Source organism: Ostrinia nubilalis, chromosome Z, assembly GCF_963855985.1.
Source record: "Ostrinia nubilalis chromosome Z, ilOstNubi1.1, whole genome shotgun sequence".
Lineage (NCBI taxonomy): Eukaryota > Metazoa > Arthropoda > Insecta > Lepidoptera > Crambidae > Ostrinia > Ostrinia nubilalis.
In genome coordinates this window covers 10,967,888-10,991,226 of record NC_087119.1, presented here as the reverse complement: position 1 = coordinate 10,991,226, position 23,339 = coordinate 10,967,888, and the positions used below count along the sequence as shown (strand labels likewise).

Genomic DNA, 23,339 nt, shown 5'->3' with positions numbered 1-23,339 from the left:
AAATAACCAATACCCGCAGTGCGCTAGTAACAGAAATAAAAATAAACCTAACAGGAATGCGCTGTTTTTATTTTTATTTGTTGAAATAATACAGTTATGAAAAAAGCATAACGGTTTTTCGTCGTATTTGCATGGCTACCAATTTGCGTGCATTCCGTGTTACTAGAGAGGGGTCCGTCAATCAGGCTTACCAGGGGGAGGATAGCCCGGGGAGACCTAAACGGTTTTGCGTCCGCTATGAAATTAATCAGAATGGGGAGAGATTTGAAACTTATTATCGATCTATGTCCAGTGCGAAGCGCGACGCAAATGGGAAATAATGGTGGACACTCATTATGAGTTTAGATTTAAACTGAGATACGGGTTCATTATGTGCAATTTATTATGAAATATTGAATGGTAACAACATGCGTACTTTTTTAAATCACTACGAGGCTCTTATTCCTTTACTTCTAATACTACTAATCGAAAATAGTGGTAGATCTTTGTGAAGCCTGCAACTTAGTCAGCCAGGTTAAACACATAAAAATATTGTATACCAAATTTGAAAATTATAAATAATTTGAAAAAATGGAACTACCTAAGGTGGGAATTGAACCCACGACCTTCCGCTTAGTCTAATTCCAGTGTCTAAGTAGCTCAGTTGGAAAAGCAGTCGCCCGGCAAGCGAAAGGTCGTGGGTTCAATCCCGCCTTAGGCAGTTCGATTTTTTCAAGTTGTTTAAAATTTTCAAATTAGTTTGAGATGCAACTCTTAAAATTAAATAACTATTGTACCTATACCAGAATGTCTACAGTCATTTGTAGAACTTTTGATAAAAAGCTCCGAAACGTTTGAAAACAAAACTGCAGCTGTCCAAAATCAACAGTAGCTTCAGGCAGAGAGTGCAGCCATGCGACTCGCAATCCACACAAATTGGAAAATGAACAAAGTTCGTTTCGTTATGCAACTACGGTCGCATCCGATAACGAAAAAGATCCTTCAATCAAACTACCTATAGGTCTAGCGCTTAAATCAGTCAGTACCTGAGGCATGATAGCGGCACGGGAGGGGTGAAATTGGTATTATAACGTGACAGTATGACGCATACAAATCTGAAGTCTTGACCGTCACAAAGACGTTTGACCGTCACAAAAACGTTTTACCTTCCACAAAATCAAATCATGCCTGACTGCACTGACTGAGTTAGGCGCTAGACCTATTAGCATGATACTTTTTGTCCCGCGAAGTGGAATATGGATCGGTTACAATGGACGCTGAATATACATAGACATTGCAAATGTACCCGTATTGTCCTTTTGCAGTTTGATTGCGAATGTGGCTTGTTCAAATCCATTCTGTATTGTGTTTAGTTTTCCTAACTATTCGCTGTAGAGAACAAATGTAGTTATTGATACAGGGAAACAAGTAACATGAAATCAAGAACTATATTAGGATATTTTGTCGATTTTCTTTGTCTCAGACCATACCTAGGAAACTTAGCTGTTTGAGATCATCATCAACTCAGCCATAGGACGTCCACTGCTGAACATAGGCCTCCTCCAATGCTTTCCATGTTGCCCGGTTGGTAGCGGCCTACGGCCATATGTTTGAGATACTGACGGCTAAAGGCGGTAAAACGGTATTTAAAATTATTTTTTCATTAAGAATTCTATCAGGACTGCTACTACTATCGGCACAACCCAGCGTTTATCGAATAATGTGTAGATAAATACTTATTCGGGGAAAAAGCTGCTGCTGCACATAAACAATAATGTAGTAATTTGGTCGGGTCGGCTTTGTTGTTCAGCAAATACTGTTGAACCGACCAACCCTTACGTACGTGAAAATCAATATTTAAGCTAAAAACAAAAGCAATTTTCCCACTAATAATGTATGTATTTCACAATATCACTTGGTTGCATGATTGGTGATGTTTTGTTTATTGTCCCAACAGAAACACGTGAATTGGCATCCCCACTTGCCGAATGGGGTGTTGTTGGCGGTGTCGGTTCAACATAGCGAGTTCCTCTGGCCCTGGTCCGGCTGGCTTGCGCTAAGCTTCTCCGTGCTAGAGAAAGGCGCTGACTTTGATGGACTGGTCGAGGTAAGATTCCCACCTCTAGTTCGCTGCAATTTCTTTGTAGCCAAGATCTACAGCTTGACCGCCAACTAAAACCCAATCAGTGAAGGTCAAGTCAATACCTGAAGTCGAAGTCGAGTTAAGTTACCTGAAGAGAACTCCAGTTGTCTTTCAAGCCCCGCGAATCGAGACAATAAATAGATGATCAATTTACGCGATCTAATGCGACCGCTTGGGGTTTGATGCGTTATTTGACCGTAGATCGATCTAATTTTGCTTCCTGAAATATTCAGGCATTCTTTTCGACGCTGGACATGGATGCAAAATTGCAAACTTTGATGGACTCGTCGAAGTAAGATAAGTAAAGAAAATGTTCTTGTTCGACAGTAGAAAGATATAAATATATAGATATGAATTATTTTCGTAATAATAGAAAGATATGAATTATTTTCGGTGTTAGAGAAAGGCGCACACTTTGATGGACTGTTTGAGGTAAGAATTCAGAAAGACAATGCTTTTTTGGACCATATACAGATCGGATTTTGCAATGCATATTTAGGCATTATTTTCGGTGTTGGAGAAGGATGCAAACTTTTGTGGACTCGTCCAGGTAAGTATGTATCACAAAGTAACGCTCTTTGTACGACCATAGACAAATCTAATTTTGCAATGCTCTTTTCGGTGCTAAAAGAGTGCAGACTTTAATGGATTAGTTGAGGAAAGATTCGCATGGTCCATACTTTTAGTTCGACTATAGACAGTTCAATTTTATTGAGTATATTTCAGACATTGCAGCTTTCTTTGTTCACCTGTTTCTATTTCTGTGTTGCATTGTGTGTGTAGCTGTTAGGTAAATGAATATGATGTTTATTTAATATATTCCTGTCTCTTCTTGGAAATACATAATTTCTCATAATGATCTAAAATAAAGAATAAACTCATTTTGTACACGTTCCCTAATATAATTTGATAACCAATATACCAAACAAACATTCGTTTGATGTAAATTGCTGATAGTTAATTAAATTATGCTTCATTACCCAATGTCAACCAATAAATTGATGATGAGCGATGAGTATCATTAATAGATGCGAGTTCATTTAATTTTCCCTTTACGGTTTTGGATTGTACAAATAAATTTTCACTATAACAGTGTGTAAGCATGAATGTCACAAAGTAAGATGATAGCCTAATTAATTACATTCTCTTTGATTTGGTTTTCAAAATTGTATGAAGTGTATTTTGTCAAAAAACTTAACTTGTTTTTTGAAGTTAGTGTTTGCTTTCTCAGTCTATTTTGGTCGGCGAATGTCACTGAGTATTTAACAAGAATACATAATTTTCATGTAGGTACATTATACAGGGTTTAAGAGACAGTTTGGTAAGAGCCAAGAACTTCAATGTACGAGTATAGATGACTTGATGTTCCAGGACGATTACATATCTTTTTCTTCAGTCTGAGGACCATGACTGTTTCCGTTGTAAAAAAAATACTATAATTAGTGACGTCCTGTTTAGTGAATTTGGAGGTATTTTCATAGACTACATTCTGAAGAAAGAAAAAGGATGCAGGCCGCTACCAACCGGCCTTTGTGGAAATCATTGGGGGAGGCCTATGTCCAGCAGTGGATGTAATATGGCTGAAATGATAATGATGATGATTCTGAAGAACTGAACAAAACTGAAAAAAGGATAATTTTCTTCTGGTTTTCTATTTAGTCAAAGAGATTATCTACTGCTAAAGTTTTTTTTCGTCTGGAGCTACTAGCCCGGAGAGATCAATGGGTTATGTAAAGTTCTAGCTTATCCCTTTTACACCATGTATATTCATAAGTGTTTGCGACGCCAATGTTAATCGATATCGAGGGTTTTGAATATTTTATATTATCTCCCTTGACTTGTCTGATGTGGGCCTTAAAGCTTTGTCTAAGCTCTAATCGCTCAGTGTAACGCACTCATTTGAGATTTAGGTGAAGATATTTGAAGGTTAGGTGTCTTAATACAAAAAAGTTAAACGCGCGATGAACGCTTGTTTAAAATCCGATTTCCATTCTAAATCTCAATTTAAAGTAGAGACTAACGCGAGTATAACTTTTTGTAATGATGGGATGAATTCTTTACATTATTTTATGAATTAAGGTAAAGTAACATGTATGTAAATGGATTTTGTATTAAAATTGAATATTTTTTGGTTAACAGGGCCACATAAACGTGACTATAGAAAGCCATGGCGATCTCGGAGACAAGACAATGCGCAACCAGACCTTGATGCTGCCGATTCGGTAGGTCTTAACTGATTTTATTTTAACTTTAACTACGTAAACGATGTATAATCGTTTCGAATTGTTCTAAAGAATGTTTAATTTTTGACACAAAATGGCGGTACGGTAGATCGGTGACATGGCAGCAATCTACGACAACACCTGGGATTCGGAACTTTGTGGTTATTATATTGTGTGCCGAGGGGCGTTGCCAGTGTCGCAGCAATATGCCAAAACACAGAACACATTTCTCGTGTATGCTATGATGACAGCAGCGACGTCATAATGTAAATAGTTTACATTGCTTGCGTAGTACTAAAGATTATTCGAACGTTGAGTACTGAGACCGCAGTGGATAGTGATCACATTTTTTTTCTTTGTGTGCGTGAATTTCTTATGCGACACTGAGTTTCGAACTCAGCGCATTAGTTGGCATCTCTCTCCATCTGTATGGTATCAATACATGGAACGCTCTCGTAAACAGCGCTCGCGTGATCCCGGTCCCGGTGCGGTCGCGGCGTCTCCTCTGGGACCAGTTCCACAGCCTGCGCTACCCGGGCGGGTACTTCCCGCGGGACGATCTGCGCGCCAAGCACGACCCGCTGGACTGGCACGCGGACCACGTGCATACCAACTTCAGAGATATGTACCGCCGGCTGCGCGAGCACGGGTTCTACCTCGAAGTCATGGGTTAGTACGAGTTCTAATGCTATGAACAAAGGTTATAATGAGGGATGGATGTTTGTTACTCTTTCAAGGAAAAGTACTGAACCAATACACCAACTGTAGAGACATTTACCGATGGCTCTCGAGCACGGATTCTACTGTGAAGTCATGGGTTCGTAATGTTTGTGCCTTGCACAGTGACAAATGTGATGAGGGATGGATGATGAGTCTTTGACGCGAAAGTATAGGTACAATTTGAAACTTTAGGTAAAGTTTACTAAAATTATAAATGTGAATGTTTGTGAGAATCGATGGATTGACGAATGTTTGTTCACACAAAAACTAATAAAAAGACTGATGGAACCTTACAGTAATATTCTTTATAGACCAGAATAACACAAGGTATAGCTGTTTAAGTTTAATTTGCCCTCGGGACAAACATCGCCTTCATTTGTTGAGTTTTATTGATGGTCAAGTTGTAGATCTTGGCTACACAGGAGTCGTAGCGGTGGGAAAAGTTCAAATTACAATGATAAGTGCTAGTAATTCGGTCTTTCTGTGTCAAACGGTATTTCAATCGTGAAAAACAGAGTTCAAAAGCTTAAAAGTATTGTTTCAACCAGGATCTCCACTGACCTGCATCGACACCTCTCTCTACGGCGCACTACTGCTGGTGGATCCCGAAGACGAGTACTTCCCTGAAGAGATGGCTGCCCTCAAGAAAGCCGTGGACGCGGGCATGTCGCTCGTAGTCTTTGCCGACTGGTACAACGCGTCTCTGCTGCGGCACGTTAAGTTCTACGACGAGAACACACGGCAATGGTCAGTGATATGTAGAGATGTTCTTAGCATTCGAATACGGGTCTGCCGTAATCGTGTATAATGATCTGTAGTTGACCACTACCGAATAAAAAATATACGCAATTTGGCACAGAATAATTTTAAAATATACAATTTTCTCGCGAGAGTGGAGAAGTTGAGAGAACACATTTTTATATTATTATCTTTTCCCCAGGTGGATACCAGAGACAGGCGGTTCCAACGTGCCTGCCTTAAACGATCTTCTCAGCATGTATCAGGTAAAGTGGAATAAACTATTACTAATAGGACCAAAGAGCATATGATAATATAATGTTGTCGTCGACGATATAAAATTTAGCTTGTGCTGTCAATTGTCTCTAAGTCATTTGCAACTTCACAGGTGGCGCTAGGCGACCGGGTATTCGAAGGCTCCTTCAAACTGGGCGGCCATCCGATGTACTACGCGAGCGGGACACACATCCACAGCTTCCCCGAGCACGGGACTCTGATCACGGCACAGCTGAGCGACCAAGGGCACCAGGTAAAAACAAATGACAATAAAGTTCTGCGATCGTCTTGTGTTTTATTTACCCAAGTTTTGTGCTGATTAGGGTTGTAACTTTCAAATCCTAACTTCTAGTTTTAATTTATGCTTTACCCTACCTTTCATCTAATCCCAAACCCAGTCGTGGCTAAACGCAATCCGCGAAAGCAATAAAGAAGAAAAAAACTTTAGTTTGCCATTATCTTTGAAAAAATACATTACATTCCAGCGTGTTACAAGATGACATGTCTTTGAGTAATGTTTATGAATACTTTTGGAGTTAACAATTGAATTGCGACGGAATGGGACTTTCTTAAACATGAGGGGATTGAGGGGGGTGAGACATGGATCTTAATTTCTGATCTTTTATGAATAAAACTTGTCAAAAAAGAAAGAACGCCATGTATTTAGTGCAAATCACCACCCTGGTGGCAAGCTCGAAAGGGGCAGATGGAAATAAAGGAGCTTTAATAGATAAATGAATACAAATATCATCGGCACTATATCCCTTAGATTTTTCCACCTACATATCTTAATTTATTCGTATAGAATTTGGGTTGCGGCCTAGAAATTTTGCTATGCAGTTGTCGATAGTCGTTACATTTCTCTTGTAGATAATGACGGGTGAGAAGCCTAGTTCGGGCCCGGGCACGCCGCCGTCTGGCCCGACGGTCGACGTGCCTATATTAGGCCTGCTACAGACAGACGGCGAGACCCGCGACTACGCTAACGATACCATCGACAAGATACCAAGGGTTTGTATAATAGTTTACTTTTTACTAATTTTAATACTTTATAGGTTCTAAGAAAACAGGTAGAGCGATGCCTCAAAAATAGATTCATACTGGCTGTAGTGTGTCACTCTTTTCCACAGTATAATCACAGGATCAAAAAAGCTAACAGGCAACAGAATTTTAAAGTGTACAGTGCGTTGTCTACCTACAGGCAAAGATATCGCTTTCACAGTCTACTTTTTAGTGTTATGACCGGCGATTACCAAAAGAGATGGTTATATCGGGATAAAGTCTTCCCGTATCAGTATTACAACGTTGTCCATATTGGAATGCGCTGATTCTAGGGTCGCTTGTTAGTGCGATCCTCGTCTACCACTGGACTAAACACTGGCGATACCTCTACTACAACTAGCATATTTAGCTAAAAAGGTTAACAGGGATATTAGTTGTAACAAAATTGCGCCGTCCTGGAGGACACAAAAAACAATAAAAATAAAGAATGTTTTTTTACTGGGTATCCTTTCCTTAGGGCTCTTTATCTAACTTGAAAGAGCCCTTATTTCGGTCGTCTAGTCATGCCTAGTCGGAGACTCATATCTATAGGGCATTAACTTAATGTCATATAGCTCCCAGTTAAGTTTTATCGTGTCATCTTTTGTTTAGTCCGGTCGCCTGGTTGTGTACGGGGACTCTTCGTGCTTAGAGGGCGGCGCGGCGAGGCCGTGCCACTGGCTACTTCTGGCAGCACTGCAGTACGCTCTTGGGGGCCACCTGCCCTCCTCGCTCAAGGAGGCTGCCCTACCCGCGCAGGCTCGCGTGAAAGACGTCCATATCATACCTTCAGGTAAGCACCAGCTGTGACGTGCCACTGGCTACTTCTGGCAGCACTGCAGTACGCTTTGGGCGGCCATCTGCCCTCCTCGCTCAAGGAGGCCGCCCTTCCCGCGCAGGCTCGCGTTAAAGACGTCCATATCATACCTTCAGGTAAGCACCAGCTGTGACGTGCCACTAGCTACTTCTAGCTGCGCTGCAGTACGCTTTGGGCGGCCACCTGCCTTCTTCGCTCAAGGAGGCCGCTCTACCCGCGCAGGCTCGCGTGAAAGACGTCCATATCATACCTTCAGGTAAGCACCAGCTGTGACGTGCCACTGGCTACTTCTAGCAGCGCTGCAGTACGCTTTGGGTGGCCATCTGCCCTCCTCATTCAAGGAGGCTGCCCTACCCGCGCAGGCTCGCGTGAATGACGTCCATATCATACCCTCAGGTAAGCACCAGCTGTGACGTGCCACTAGCTACTTCTAGCAGCGCTGCAGTACGCTTTGGGCGGCCATCTGCCTTCCTCGCTAAAGGAGGCCGCCCTTCCCGCGCAGGCTCGCGTGAAAGACGTGCATATTATACTCTCAGGCACAGAATAAGTAATAGTACAGGTACAGAAGGATTACTCCGCAAGACGATTTAAATAAATGCGAGTCTTGCTGCGACGCGATACAGTGGAATTCAGCTCGCACAGCACTACGTACCTACAATTTTATTCACCTACAAGTTTTGTCTCTTTCTATGGCGTGCCTCTGAACTCTTCTTACGCTGTTAGGGTTGCTGTCTAGTGAAAAAATAATCAATCTACTTATATGTCATGAGGTACGTATGTATGTAAGTACGCATTCATTATGGAAAACCTTGGGAGAGGCCTTTGTCCAGCAGTGGACGTCATTTGGCTGAAACGAACGAACGCATTCTGAGCAGTAGTCATGGTAGGTTAGGTTCCTATACTATCCTAAGAATTATTGATTACCTACATGGCCAACATACCTTTCAGCATTTTTGGGAAGCGAAAAAAAAGATAAATCTTGCGGAGTAATCCTTCTGTACCTGTACTATTACTTATTCTGTGGTACTACAACGCACGCCAGCGTCCTGACGGGCGCGCGCGTTACACTCGACTGATATAATACCCGCCGGCGGGGCGCTTCGCTGTAGGTAATTATCGGATGTACCGCGCGGAGTGAGCCAGGCCTGTCTCAGGTAAGAACCAGCTGTGACGTGCCACTAGCTACTTATGGCAGCGCTGCAGTACGCTTTGGGTGGCCACCTGCCTTCCTCGCTCAAGGAGGCTGCCCTACCCGCGCAGGCCCGCGTTAAAGACGTGCACATCATACCTTCAGATGAGCACCAGCTGTGACGTGCCTATACCATCTTCTTTAAATGAGCGGACACTACAAATAACCAGCTTTAGGCTGCCAGTCCAAAGGAGCGGAGGAGAAAAGGAGCAAAGGTGGTAGTAAAGGTGAAAGTTGTTTAAAAAACAACCAATTACACATATTTTAAAGAAATTCCACCAATAGAATTGCATAAAATCTCCGTTGCGGGTAGGGACTTAGTTGTAAGCTAGTTTAAATATTCATACAAAACAGAAGTGAAGCAGAAAAACAAATGGATCGTCGCGTGCTCGCGGCCTAGCTCCGCTCCGGTGGAGAGGCAACTTAATTATTCATCTAGCGACCAAGTTTGAAGTTAGTGTCTGTTTTCGGGAAGCATAGCAGAGCTTTGGTACGCTATCTTTTCAACTTCATTATCTTGTACAGTGGGGATATTTTTTTCTTATCCTCAACGAGGAAGTTTTTGATTTATTTCACTTGATGGAAAGAAAGTGATGACGCCGAAGGTGGCGCCGGCTTCACCCGGAATCCTCAACCACAGAAGAACTGGTCGGGAAGGATGACATTGCTGAGTTTGATACGTCATGTCCTCTACGACATTTAATAGTTTTGTTAAGTAGGGATATATTAAGATCATAAAGTTAATATACCTTGCGGAATAGAGCAACAAAGGACTGGGTGAGCGAGATGCCACTAGCAGCAATACTGTGTGATAAAATGAGATGTAACTTTCAGATTTTACGTGAGTGAAATCGAATAATTTATGAGAAATGTGCTTCAGAAAGGTGGTGACTGGTTCAGTGATTCAAATTCAAATTGTTTATTACATTACATGAGACACGGTACATAGGATTACAAAACAGTGAAATAATCTTTAAAACTGACATCCAGTGACATCCTAAAATTAGTTTCGTTTGACAGCTCGTGGATGTTGCTCTATATCGAAGGAATAGTAACTTTATGGTTTAGATATGATACAAGTAATATCTGCGCAGAATTGCCGCAACGCGCCGAGGGCGGGCGCTTACACCTGTACTCCCGCGTGCTGGCGGCGGACGGGAGCGGCGCGCGCGCGGCGCCGGCGTGCGAGCGCGCGCCGCACGCGCCCGCGCAGCCGGTGCACGCGCCGCCCGCCGCGCGCACGCTCGCGCCCCACCACCCGCCCACCGACCCTAAGAGCATCGGTGAGTCACAGCTACCTTTTTTATTCATCACTAGCTTTCCGCCCGTGGCTGCGCCCGCGTGGAATTTTGTCTCTAACAGAAAAACTTTAACGGATGCGTCCCTGTTTCAAAAAACGAGATAAAACTATCCTATGTCCTTTCCCGGGACTCAAACTATCTCTATGCCAAATTTCATCAAAACCGGTTCACTGGTTTAGGCGTGAAAGTGAGACAGACAGACAGACAGAGTTACTTTCGCATTTATAATATTAGTATAGATTTCAGCCATAGAACATCCACTGCTGAACAATGATTTCCACAATGGCCGGTTGGTGGCGGCCTGCATCCAGCGCCTTCCTGCTACCTTTATGATGTCGTTGCTCTACCTTGTGGGTGGAAATCCTACGCTGCGCTTTCCGGTACGTGGCCTCCACTCCAGAACCTTACTGCTCCACCGGCCGTCAGTTCTGCGTACTATATTCCCTGCCCATTGCCACTTCAGCTTTTTATTCAGTTGGCACCATTTCTTCTTGATTACCTAATTATCTAGGTCTAATACCCCTCGTTTGTAATTTGTTTAATGTTTTTTAACGTCGGAAAAATTTTTGCGCATACTAACTGGCCGATGGGAACGACCAATAGGTTATGTAGAACTCACCCTGCCAGAAGAACGGGGCCTACCCACTCAAACCTGAAACGGTGGCCACCAGAGCCCAATGAAACGGAGCTGCGAGTTATTGTGCTAACTTGGAGATTCTTGCGCAGCTCAGTCCGAGCCACTCCTGTTTCGTGGCGACCCCTAATCCCCTCCATCAGTTGTTTTTTTATTTTTTATTAAGGTTTTCTCCTCATGGCCCTGGTAGAATAGGATGCTCGGCCCGCCGTAGCTGGTTACGGTCTGTTCTATGCCGCTGCTCAATCAGCCCTTCTACTAATGGACCCAAATGATAACCCCACAGCATTTTCCTTGGAAACACCCTTATCTTAAAGAGACGACTATGTAAATGATGTGATCTTTCTGTTTTGTACACTAGGTGCTCCAGAAATAGAAGGCACCGACCCCGCACCGCGCGCGTGGCGCGGAGCCGGCGCGGCGCCGTCGCGCTACTACCCCGGCGAGGAGCCGGTGACGACGCCGCCGTACCGGCGCGCACTGACTCTACTGCTCATCGCCGCCGCCGCTTACTGCATGGCCGCCTTGTGGAAGCGCTGCGGCCGCAAGCTGCGCCGGCGCCGTCTGCTCGCGCTGGCCACCTAGCATAAGGTGCGAGTACGCCGTCTGCTATTCGACTTTACTAAAGCCCGATTTACACTTTATTAAGTACAGTAGCGAGTTAAGAAATCAGTTTTTTTTTACTCACAACAAGGAAGCTCTTGGCCTGTATCTCACCTGATGGTAAGTGACGATCAGGCCGAAGGTGGAAGCGAGCTTCACCCGGAATCCTCAACCACAGAGGAACTGGCTATCTTACCTCTAACTGCCGGAACACAACAATGCTGTTAACATTGTTGTTATGGCGACAGACTTAGGTAAGATGGTGGTTGTGGTGTTGGTGGTAAGATGATTAAGTAATAAGTAGTAAGTTGTAAGTAGTGTACAAAAGTAGGCGAGTGAATACTATAAGTTGCTGCGGCCGCAGTCTACAAATGTATGGACTCTGTACTAAACTCGCTCGTCTACATGCCGGCCAGTTAAGTTGGCAAGGTGCGGTAGAAGCGAAAGAGGGGGCTACTTCGCACAAGACTTGCTGAAAAGTAGGATCGCGATCTATTCAATTTAACATAATCAACAACTTACTACTCAACTCGCGTTTGTCGTTCAAACGACATAAGCGACCTAACTCGTCGATGAAGCAAGTTAACTTGCTACTGTGCTTCATGAAGTGTAAATAAGGCCAAGATACAGGCCAAGAGCTTCCTCGTAGTGGATAAAAAAAAATGGTGTCCGCTCCAGACGTCACCCGCCTATGAATGCAAGGAAATGTACACCCATTGCGTCACCGCTCGTGTGTAAACGTCACACTGCGCACTACACTGCGCTGCTCATACTATTTTTCGATAAACACACGTGTGGGCGTCCGCGTAAGTTTTAGCGGACGACCTTTGATGTGCTCGAGGTTTCCTGCCGGACTGGAAATTTTCAGACTTTTTCACACTCTTAATATCTTCGCGTTGAAGTTTTCTGAGACATACCATTATAATGTGTAATGAGGATCAGTACTGTTGTAGAAAATTCAATAAAACTAGTATCTACGTTAATCTTTAAGACATAAGAAAGATATATCTTTTTGAATTATCCAAATCGGACCATTACTTACGAAGATATTAAGTAATAAACATAGGCCGTTTTTGCCGCTAAAAGTCAACGTACGCAGGGCCGCGTGACGTCATTATATCCGAATCGAGCGCAGCCGGCGTACTATTGGGATGGAAAATATTTTTTTCCAGTTAAACCATCAGTTTTAGAAAAAAACTTTTAATAACATTTATTCATCAAAATAAAGTAACCTATCGACCAATAATTTTAAAAAATAAAAATTGTGAAAATTAAGTGTCGCTATGTCCAAAAACCACATTTTCATAGGATTCGATGCAATGCGGAGACGCGGTTGGGGTGAGTGTAACTTAATGATTGTTTGTATTGAACATAATAATACATAATATGATGCTAATACCCAGTTTCTGGCCTGGGGGGGGGGATAAGTCATACCCAGCTTATAGCCTGGGGGGAGAGGCAAGCCTTACCCAGCTTCTGGCCTTGGTGGGAGGGGGGGAGAGGCAAGTCATGCCCAGTTTCTGGCCTGGGGGGGGGGGGGGGGGGGGGGTAAGTCATACCCAGCTTCTGGCCGAGGGGGAGTCATACCTAGCTTATGCTTATGGACTGGGGGAAGGGGCTAGCCTTACCCAGCTTCTGGCCTGGGGGAGGGGGGGGGGGGTCAAGTCATAACCAGTTTCTATGGGCTGGGGGGGGGCTAGCCTTACCCAGCTTCTGGCCTGGGGGGAGGGGGGGGGGGGTAAAGTCATACCCAGTTTCTGGCTTTTCTGGCATGGGGGGGGGAGTGTCATACCCAGCTTCTGGCCGAAGGGGAGTCATATCCAGCTTATGCTTATGGCCTGGGGGGAGGGGCAAGCCTTACCCAGCTTCTGGCCTGGGGGGAGAGGGAGGGGTCAAGTCATACCCAGTTTCGGGCCTGGGGGGGGGGGGGTGAATCATACCCAACTTCTGGCCGAGGGGGAAGTCATGCCCAGCTTATGACCTGGGGAGAGGAGGGGGGCGGGGGAGTCATACCCAGCTTCTAGGCTAAGATTAAATAGATTTCCAGGAGGGAGCAGCTGTCCTTTCCTGCAGCAGCTGGTCCGCCCATGGGAACGGCGAATAGATAGGTAGGTACGTAGGTTTAACTCAGAAAAACTAAATAACAGGTAGGTATTGCGTGTACATCGAAATGATCTGCATAGAAATGTCTTGTAGCCTAGGCAGAGTGTATCTGCCTCAGCTATACCTTATTGTTAGAAGTAAATAAATTAATACTTATACATTTTTATATTTTACTTGGAAGAAGATATGACTCTAACAACACTTATGAACACTTTATTTGAATAAATCGCCAAATATACCACCGCGGAGACCCCAATCGCGTCTCTGCGTTCCATTGAATCGTATGAGCGTATGGATTTTTTGCGTTATTTTTCACAATTTCTATTTTTAAAATTACCTATCGATAGCTTACTTTATTCTGATGAATATATGTCATTACAAGTTTTTCTCTCAAACTGATAGTTTGGCTAGAAAAAAATATTTTCTATCCACGCAGTACGCCGGCAGCGTTCGGATCGGATACAGTGACGTCAACGGTCCCGCGCCGGGCGGTCAGTGAACTTTTTTAGTAATTTGGCCATAACTTCGTCAATTTTTGTCGTAGAACAAAAATTTTTGGACTGTGTATTAAGGATTTCTTAGCCCTATAAATCTGCATTCACAGCTAAAAATCGAAATGATCCTCATTCTAATTACCTACGACTCACGCTGCATCTTTGAAGTTAAAATCATCTAAAATAAATCATGATAGATGCTTTACGGAAAATGAATGTGTTTTACAGGCTAAGCCGCACCGAACAAAGGAGCGGCAGAAGTTTGGAGGCAAAACTCGTCACAGCCCTCAGCGCGGGCCTGACCTGACAATGGAGTCGATCGACGAGTTCCTCGACTCGATCCAGGCCCTCGCTGACGTCAACCTCATGCGGCTTGCCGCTTACGTCGAGGAAAATCGCAATTTGTTACACTAGGCTGTACAAGGCAGTACCTACACCAGTGCGCGAGGTAAGGAAGCCGAAACTAGCGGATTCTTGATGACCTGACCTGACCGATACAAACCGGTCTCACATACAATGTAGTCTCCGTTTAATCCGCAGAAAAGACTCAATATTTCGTGTGTGTTATGTGTATGTCAATGATAAAAATGTGCAATTTAAGTAGTAGTGTCGTAATTAGATCTAGACATATCTTTATGAACACTTGTACGTGCAAATAAGCCATCAATCAGTAGGTTTGTTAGAGGAATATTGTACCTTTTAGTGATTTCTCCTATCGCGCGTCTTGTCAAAATTTTATACAAAATCTATTGTCTATGACATGAATTTAAACAAAAATGTATCGGCCTAAAGGCTTTTGGACCACTTTCTAAAATTGATTTAGTAGACGTAGATGTAAAATGGTACATTATAATGGAACTTAAAATTAATAAGTGACAAAATAGGTAAAAAAGTACATTTTAGAATATTTATAGATGTGAAATACATTCCACTTGTTTTTAAAACATACTGGCAATCGCACAATATTATTGCCGCCTTTTCATCGGCAGCTGCAATTCGGTTTGGTCTGAAATGGCCTAAAACATTTTATGAATATGATTTGCCTATAGATAGTGTTTATTGAAAACTGCGATTACGTTCCAAATACAGCGGCTGTATTAAAACAAACGATAAATTTACGCTTATTCAATAATTTACTTGATCCGCGCCAGTTGTTTTAAACAAATTAAATTGTTGGTGTATAGCATAGTGATAATTAAGATAACAATGTAACCATCAATAGACTTTTGATATTTATGTAGGAAGAGAGCCACTGACAGATAGATTTAAGCGGAAGAGAAAGAAACATAAAAGGAAAATTTTATCTATTCCATTAGATTTTAAACTACGGGTTTCATGCAATAGCAGCTATAGCTTTGTAAATTCGCTTTCAAATAGGTTTTTGACATCTTTGTTGTGACCGTTTAGAGTTGATATTATCGTAGTGATGATAGCATAAGGTAATTAGGTCATGTTTAGATAATGCGTTGAGATGCGTTTTCGCGCGATCAACGCCTTTCATCTATACATCTTTATATAGATCGCGCTATGAGTTGTTACGAAAAAAAAAACAAATCATATGAATTATTTTTACGGTAAGTTTACGGAAATTTTGATATTTGTGCCAATCTACTTAATACTTACTATTAATTAAGTTTATATTACATTTGCACCTAGTTTTAGAGCATTTGTTACTTTTAAATATGCTAGATTTCGAAAAGCTTATATTTGACCCCCTTGTAGCGCGATTTATATAAAATTTTGTGATTGTTCATATCATGTCGGCAACGTCTTTATAAGCATGTAATAGAAGAAAAAATATTTGGAATGTAACATCAATTCCATTTATTAATAACTTGTTGTCCACATACTTAAATTTATATTCCAAGAAGCTCACCAACAATAAGTATAATAATAATTAATCGAAATTATTATCTTTGGGTTATAAACAGACAAGTTAAAAACACAAAAGTAAAGTAAATACATAACTGCTTCCACTGGGCAAGTCAGCAGCGTTTTACCTCTACCATTCATAATTGCATAATTTTGTTCAGGTTTTAATCAAATCAAAAACGAGAGAAATGATTGATCTTAATTTTAGTCCTCTGTACGTGCCAACACGACAAGCTTGATCCAAACCTTTTCGGCCACGCAATATCAACTAGTAATTTAATCTTTTTTTACTGACTGAGTTTCTATTATACCATTGTTCTCCAATTACACTTACGCTGCGGGGTGATGTGAACATTCACTAATATCGCTAGTTTGGTAGGGATTTAGTATCAAGTAAGGAAGATATACAAGTAAGGCTCGCTGTACACCGCACCTTGACAATTTGCCGTGTGGGTTGTATTACAACAACTGAGGTCAAAATTCTGGACTCATCCGCCAAAGGTTCATTGATGATTTTGTTTTATTTTTAGTTCCTTTTTATTTTTTATTAGAATTTCGTCATCATGTACTAATGATTTTATTATAATGTGGAGAATTTATAGACTATGGAAGTGTTTTTTTATTTATTTTATTAGTATCGCTGGCCTCTCGGTGATCAGCGAGCCTTACAGCGACACATCACGATGTGTCACAACCAGTTAGCCACAGCCTAAATTGCGACGTAGATGTAATAATTCAAATGCAATAATAATTATTAATTAATAATCCATAAGATAATCGCCTAGCTCATTAATACTAGTTCGTAAAGCGTGTAAATTATTATTATTGTAGTTAGCAGCTTCTCAATGCTTTTAGTAGTTTATGTGGGGAGGTTGTGACGAAAATTGTTTTTTTTTTTTTAGTTTTTATCAAAAACATTAATGCATTAAAAAAGTTTTGCCTAATCTGTCAAAATGGTATTTAGCAGCCCTATTCCTGGTAATTCTCACATTTTTTTATTTTTAGAAAGAAAATGGGCACACGTTCCTAATTTTTTTGATTTAAAATTCAAATTCAAGTTATGCACCGATATTGCATTATTAAAGCACCCGTAAAAATATGTCGATTATTTAGATTTTCACTTGTAACCCCTCACATGTAAGCTTCGCTATACTTAAATATGTCTATTTATAAGTAAGTAATTATAAGATTGTAATGGGTATCTATGCTCATTACGCAGCAGAGCGTCACAAGCCATTTTTATCGAAGTTTCTTCATAAAATTATAATTTATTCAATGTTTATTAATTATCATTCGATGTGAAGTCTGAATTGGGTTATAATAAAGACAAATTCTATCAAAAATTCCAAAAAATCTTGTAATATCATTTATTTGGTATGCCTTTCGAGTAAACTTTGACACAAATTCCTTAAAATTTTAGTTATGTGATAAATAGATATTTTTTTGGCCTTTTCTGAAAGTTGTATTTGTTCCTTGTTGAAGCTGATTAGAACCGGTCACTCTTTGAATCGTGATGTCATGAAAAGGTAATAATAATCAGCCTTAACTGCTTTTCTTATGTTATGGCTTGTACATACGCCTGCACGGAAAAGCATGGCACAGAGCCACATCGCAGCAGTGCTTTATGATAAGAAACATAATATTCAATATCTTAAGAACACATCACAACCACAACATCAGTAGGTATCGTAACTAACCTAATGTGAACATCATGTAATTTAGAGACTTGTTTCCCTACAAAATCTATGGGAGAGTTTAGTTTTGACAGCTTCAAAAGGACATCAATGATTGGCTGTGTCGAATGCCCTATTTCTTCAAAACACTTTACAACGAACGTAATTTGAACATCAGTCTCTGTAACCAGTAACAGGAGACTAAGGGAGAAAATATGCAAATATCAGGCCTCTCCAATAAATTGAACGCTAAATGTTTCTTTGACATAAGTCACTCGCAGCGGGTGTGGCCCTGAGGGTCGGCTGACGGTCGGCTACGAGGTACCATGATTCCAGAAGTAGTTTGCGAGATCGCACACGGCATGCTAATTTATATCTTTCTAGGTTAGATGAATGCGCATGAAAATTACTGGCATTATGACTTAGTATCTGTAAATAACACATCATAATACTAAGAGTTTCGTACCCATTTATTTAACCTTCCAAAGGTATAGAGGACGCCCTGTTACAGGTCACCTAGTGCCTTTACTTAATATAATATCACGTAGTGCCGAATTATTATTTTTTGATTGGACTTGGATATTTTTTAAATTGATAAAGTCAAAAATTCACATCAAAGCTATCAAAATTAAATATTGTGATGACCTTCTTTCTACCTTTTGCGTTTTGTGGATTTTAAAATTCGAAATCTGTTTAAATGTAATCAGATTATAAAATTAAAAACCTTAAAGTTAATGATGTTGGTGATTTTCAATATTCAGTTATTATTCCAGTTCAATCATAACTTCTAGTAACTTGTTTTTTGTAGTCGGACAAGCATGGCGCCGATGCCACCCCCGCGGTGGACTTATCTTATGTAAAACAAAACATTTTTAAAGTTTCGAGTAAAGGTTTTGGTTTGGGCATGTTCATTTAACTTACAATATTGTATTGTATTCGTTTTAAGCGCCACTGTACATTAGGTCGCCACCACAAGTTGTAGTCCGCCACGTCTCGACCACTTGGACGCGCAGAGTTCAGCAATACATTATTACGTGAACAACTTGATCCAGTGAGCTTACATTGAGTTCACAATAAACGCACTCGCTAGTAATAATATGTGACAGATTGCACAGCGCCCCTAGCGGTTGCTTTCAAGAACTAAAATATGCCACAGATTTATTGCATTCGCTAACGTAAACGTAATTTAATGTAAGCTCATGGTATTTAATGTAAGCTCATGGTAAAGCTAACTACTGCTTGTGGTGGCCACCTTGACAAATGTCGGTGGCATTATAGTGATGAAAGTTATAAGTTATCCAGCGGCGGGTGACACCTTGAGGGTCGGTGGCAACCGATCACGAGGTTCCATGCATGCGGAGAACCGCGCGGCATGCTACTTTATAGAGTTTTTAAGGTTAGATGAATGCACATGAAATTACTGGTAATGAGCCGTACGCATATTTTATGCGCACTTGATATTAAAAAGTATTCATATAAAACGATGCCAAGTGTTTTTCGAAGTGATTCGTTTAACTGTTAAAACTTATAGAGGACGCCCTCTTAAGAGGTCACCGAGTGCCTGAAGAATCGAAGAAATCAGAAATGCAGCATTGTTTTGCTTCTTCCATAAATTGTATTTGCTATCTAGTTTGTTTGATAACGTGTAAATCAAAATTGACAAGTTTTGGAAAGTCATTTTAAGTTCCTGCTTTGATTTTACGTATTTATTTACTTAATAATCCAAAATGTGTAACCTATAAAGGCCATTGTACCTTATTTTCGGAATTATCTAAAAAATTAAATTAGTATTGGTTGCATCGTAATCAATATTTTTAAATTTTTTCATATTCATTTATGAGGTATCATCACGTTATCGTTTTCGTTGTTCTCGCTGCATTTAAATGTAAATAAAAATTACAGGATAATCACAAGCCACACTCACTACTAAGTTGGACGTACCTAGGTTCTTAACAGTGATTTTCATTAGAAAGTACCTTGTAATTCGTCAAAACCGGTTTGTCCTATTAAAAAATAAAAATAAAGTATCCCCCTTAAGTTTTTCATGTCATGCTAGACAAGTACTCCTTTGGATCATCACGCGAGTGAGGGCTGCATCATATGGCACAATACTTTGGGCCTAGACATTTCTCGTGGATGATTTATATACCACACCATGCCACACGACGCGTGTCCATTTCAAAATACTTCTCAAAAACTTAGCCCACGGTGTGGCCTGCGATTGTCGATTAGGATAATTCCTTGTGCATGCATGTCTTACGCTTCATTCTAGAATAATATTTCATCCACAGAAATAATTTACATATTTTTAATTAGATTTTGTGTGTCACGGTAGAATGATGCCGGGTGAGGGATCTATCTGTCCATTAAGGTGGCCTCTTCATAGTTTATAGCTTAGTTTTAAGAACGTCGTACGTAAATTAATCAAGTAATCTTTATGTCTATACGCATTTGTAGCGTTTCATGTTATCGTAATATAGTACTCGTGAGTGTATTTTGTTATTTACTACATACACCCCCAAATTTCATAACTTATTTACAATTATAAATTGTTTACGTACATTTTGAGCCATGATCAAGACTGGCACGGCCCATATTTTTGTATGAATGGGCCAAGTAATTACAATGTGAAACAGTAAAGTAATTAGTTCAAATTAAGTTTTTAAAGATAACGGCTTTAAGGGTAAATTGGATAAAAATGCGGATTTTAAGATGGTGCTCATATGATGGACTTCACGAAATTAGGGATTATAAATCTCGCAAAATTAGTTGAGGGTAGTTGGGAAAGTATTTATGTATGTATTTAATATACTCTCGACTTGATTTTTAAATATTTTGATTCGACCCTTTAAAAGTATGTACTAAATTAGGGGAAAAAATTACATACGTAGATACCGAATTATTTTGACGTCCAATCTATAAGGTACTAACTATGCAAATTTTTAGGTACTACACGTGAAAATATGTAGTTTGAATATTTTTTCGTTTTTCCAACATATTTAATTGGCGCTTCGCTCCTATTGGTCGTAGCGTGATGTTAAATATCATATTATTAACCTTCCTCGATAATAGATTTATCCAATACAAAAATAATTCTTCGATTTGGACCAGTAGTTCCCGAAATGCATGTAATCTACTTAAAAACTTTAGTATAGATTTACCTATTAATATGAGTAATGAAGGACTGAACGGTTTTGGGAAGGGCTTAAATGTAACACCATTAGGTATTATTGTTTATTTAATTTCGTATATAAATAAATACGTATTCTGGGATTAAGCTCAAACTGTAGCACTTTGTTAACTTTGCATTAACTAATTTTACAACTCCCAATTTTGTAGATCAACTGTCGATGTCGATCAGATTTTTGTAATTTAAATGACTCGATGAAATGAATCTGAAAACTGAACCAAAAAAGTACGCAATGCGTATAATGTAATATGACGATGATAGTAGGTGAGCACCTACAAATTAAAGTTTTGTATGTGAACGTTCTTTGTATGGTAGTATGTAGTAATTTATTCCCTAAATTATATGCATAATATGATAATCACTATAATCGTAGATTTGTAAGATGTACTTTTAATTGAATAATTTTATCCTCCGCTGCGGCATTAAACGGTAATAATTATAAAAATTATATAAGTACCTAGTATTATTTGAATCAATCCGTAGCGTCAAGCGTGAACTTTCATCCACCCCTAACGTAAACAAACACTGGATGTTTCCATTTCCCGATAACTTTCCAATAACACACTAAGGTCGTGTTAGAATGTTTGCGCACTACTGAAACTATCATGATATTATTATTATATTTATAGCGAGTGTACAGAATAATTTTGTAAAAACAAAAATACTGTCACTGCATATTGTTAAAATTAAATTATTATTAAAATTACTTCGTACATACTTGTGACACTTTCTTATAAAATGTTTCCTACCAAAAGTTATTGTACAGCAAGACGATAAATCGTGAAACCAAAACTAACCCCATTGGATTTGGCATAGACTAGCCTGATTGACGCTTGACACTACTGATAAAAATATTTACATAATAATTGTGTTATTTATTAATTGGACAGAGTTCAGCACTCTGTATAACTGTATCTACGTGTAGGTATCACATCTTATTTATAATAACAATTAGTAGGAAATAAGATAATTTAAAATAAGTATGCATTAAGAGCCAATATGTTTTCCGTTGCGTATTAATTTGGTTCTGCGATATAGTTATTTCATGTTGGAAACAAACACTTAAAAAAAAAATGATTATTAAATAATGCGAAGCCTAGCTATTAATTATGCTTCTTATTTATTCTTTGGTATGCTTTATTTTCCTTTTCCGAAAATCTTTTTATGGCGATATTTAAGTGATGGCTAAAGTTTGCACGATTATTGAAAAATACTTATGTATTTACAGTGCCATTTCTTGGAAAGGACAGAGTCCATAGAGTCGAGGCACTTTATGTTACTTTAAACAAAGTAAGGCTCAAATATAGGTTAAGATATAATGGTAAATCCAGTTCATGCTATGATTTTTACTTTATAATTTATTATTTTTTGTATGAGCGTCACTCGTTTCTAAATTTAAACTCGTACATACACAAACACACAAGTGCATTGCTCCATGTTTTCGGAATAAGTTAACTAAGCACAAGATAAAGTTACGACACACATGGCAAGCAGTGACGGTAACATATTTCATTATAACTCAACAAATTGTGAAACACATTACATTTTTAATTACGTATTATGATTTATTGTACAATAAAAACTTCTGACCCCTTTTCAAACTAAAATCAGTCTTTTATGGGTCATAATTTTTTATTTTGCGATTACCGCAAAGTTAGGTTCTCTTCCTTATTTATATTTGGTTAAGAAAGTTATTGAGTTAAGTTGTTAATTAACTGTAACCAGTAGCATACGATACCTAAAGATTGTTTACTCGTAATGCCAAAGAAAAAGTTAATGGTATGATTGAAATATTGATGTGAGAATTTATGTTAACGTGTAAATTAGTTTCGTTATTGTATTCGATCACCAGACTGTATCTTGAACTCGTGATTCTTGACTGTTATTGTGTTAATACCTAGCAACTTACATTTTTATGATTTTGTATTAAAAGATTTTGATAAAATAAATCATGTACGGATCGTAAACTTTGGTTTAATTTTCTATCTGCATGTTACACGAATGACATATTTTTGTTTAGCACCAAATTGTTTAGGTACGCACACTGGGGCAGGTAGTCGTCTCCAACCAAATATGGCGATAATAAAAAATGACTTCTAGATATCCTTTAACATTAGATAAGTATTAGGCCAGTAGAATTAAACACAAAAATTGATTAAATCGGAAATAATTCCTACAAAAGATTTTTTTGCTTTAATGGCTTCATTGGTTGCCCATTAAGACTCTCCTAAGTTTTCGACTTCGACGGAGTTGTGCTTAAGTGGTGGAGGCCCCCGAAAGGGGCGTTTTTTCGGTTTTCCGGTTATACCGCGTAAAGGACTTACCCTATCGAAAAGTGGTCTTC

At 39.8% G+C, this 23,339-nt stretch overlaps 1 protein-coding gene and 1 long non-coding RNA gene across 2 annotated transcripts in view; both read left to right on the top strand.

The window, feature by feature from the left end:
* Positions 1-11,190, top strand: part of LOC135086944 (membrane-bound transcription factor site-1 protease) — a 52,402-nt gene extending 41,212 nt beyond the window's left edge. The window contains exons 11-20 of the mRNA XM_063981769.1: positions 1,937-2,086; positions 4,262-4,344; positions 4,808-5,013; positions 5,613-5,811; positions 6,005-6,068; positions 6,191-6,331; positions 6,949-7,089; positions 7,732-7,912; positions 10,220-10,408; positions 11,153-11,190. Coding sequence (XP_063837839.1) covers positions 1,937-2,086; positions 4,262-4,344; positions 4,808-5,013; positions 5,613-5,811; positions 6,005-6,068; positions 6,191-6,331; positions 6,949-7,089; positions 7,732-7,912; positions 10,220-10,408; positions 11,153-11,190 — 1,392 coding nt within the window. The remainder of the gene's footprint in view (positions 1-1,936; positions 2,087-4,261; positions 4,345-4,807; positions 5,014-5,612; positions 5,812-6,004; positions 6,069-6,190; positions 6,332-6,948; positions 7,090-7,731; positions 7,913-10,219; positions 10,409-11,152) is intronic.
* A 333-nt stretch (positions 11,191-11,523) lies between these two features.
* LOC135086699 (uncharacterized) lies at positions 11,524-22,962 on the top strand. Its single transcript, XR_010260570.1, has 2 exons — positions 11,524-11,651; positions 14,489-22,962. It is a non-coding gene; the product is annotated as an uncharacterized LOC135086699 (long non-coding RNA).
* The last annotated feature ends 377 nt before the right edge of the window (positions 22,963-23,339 follow it).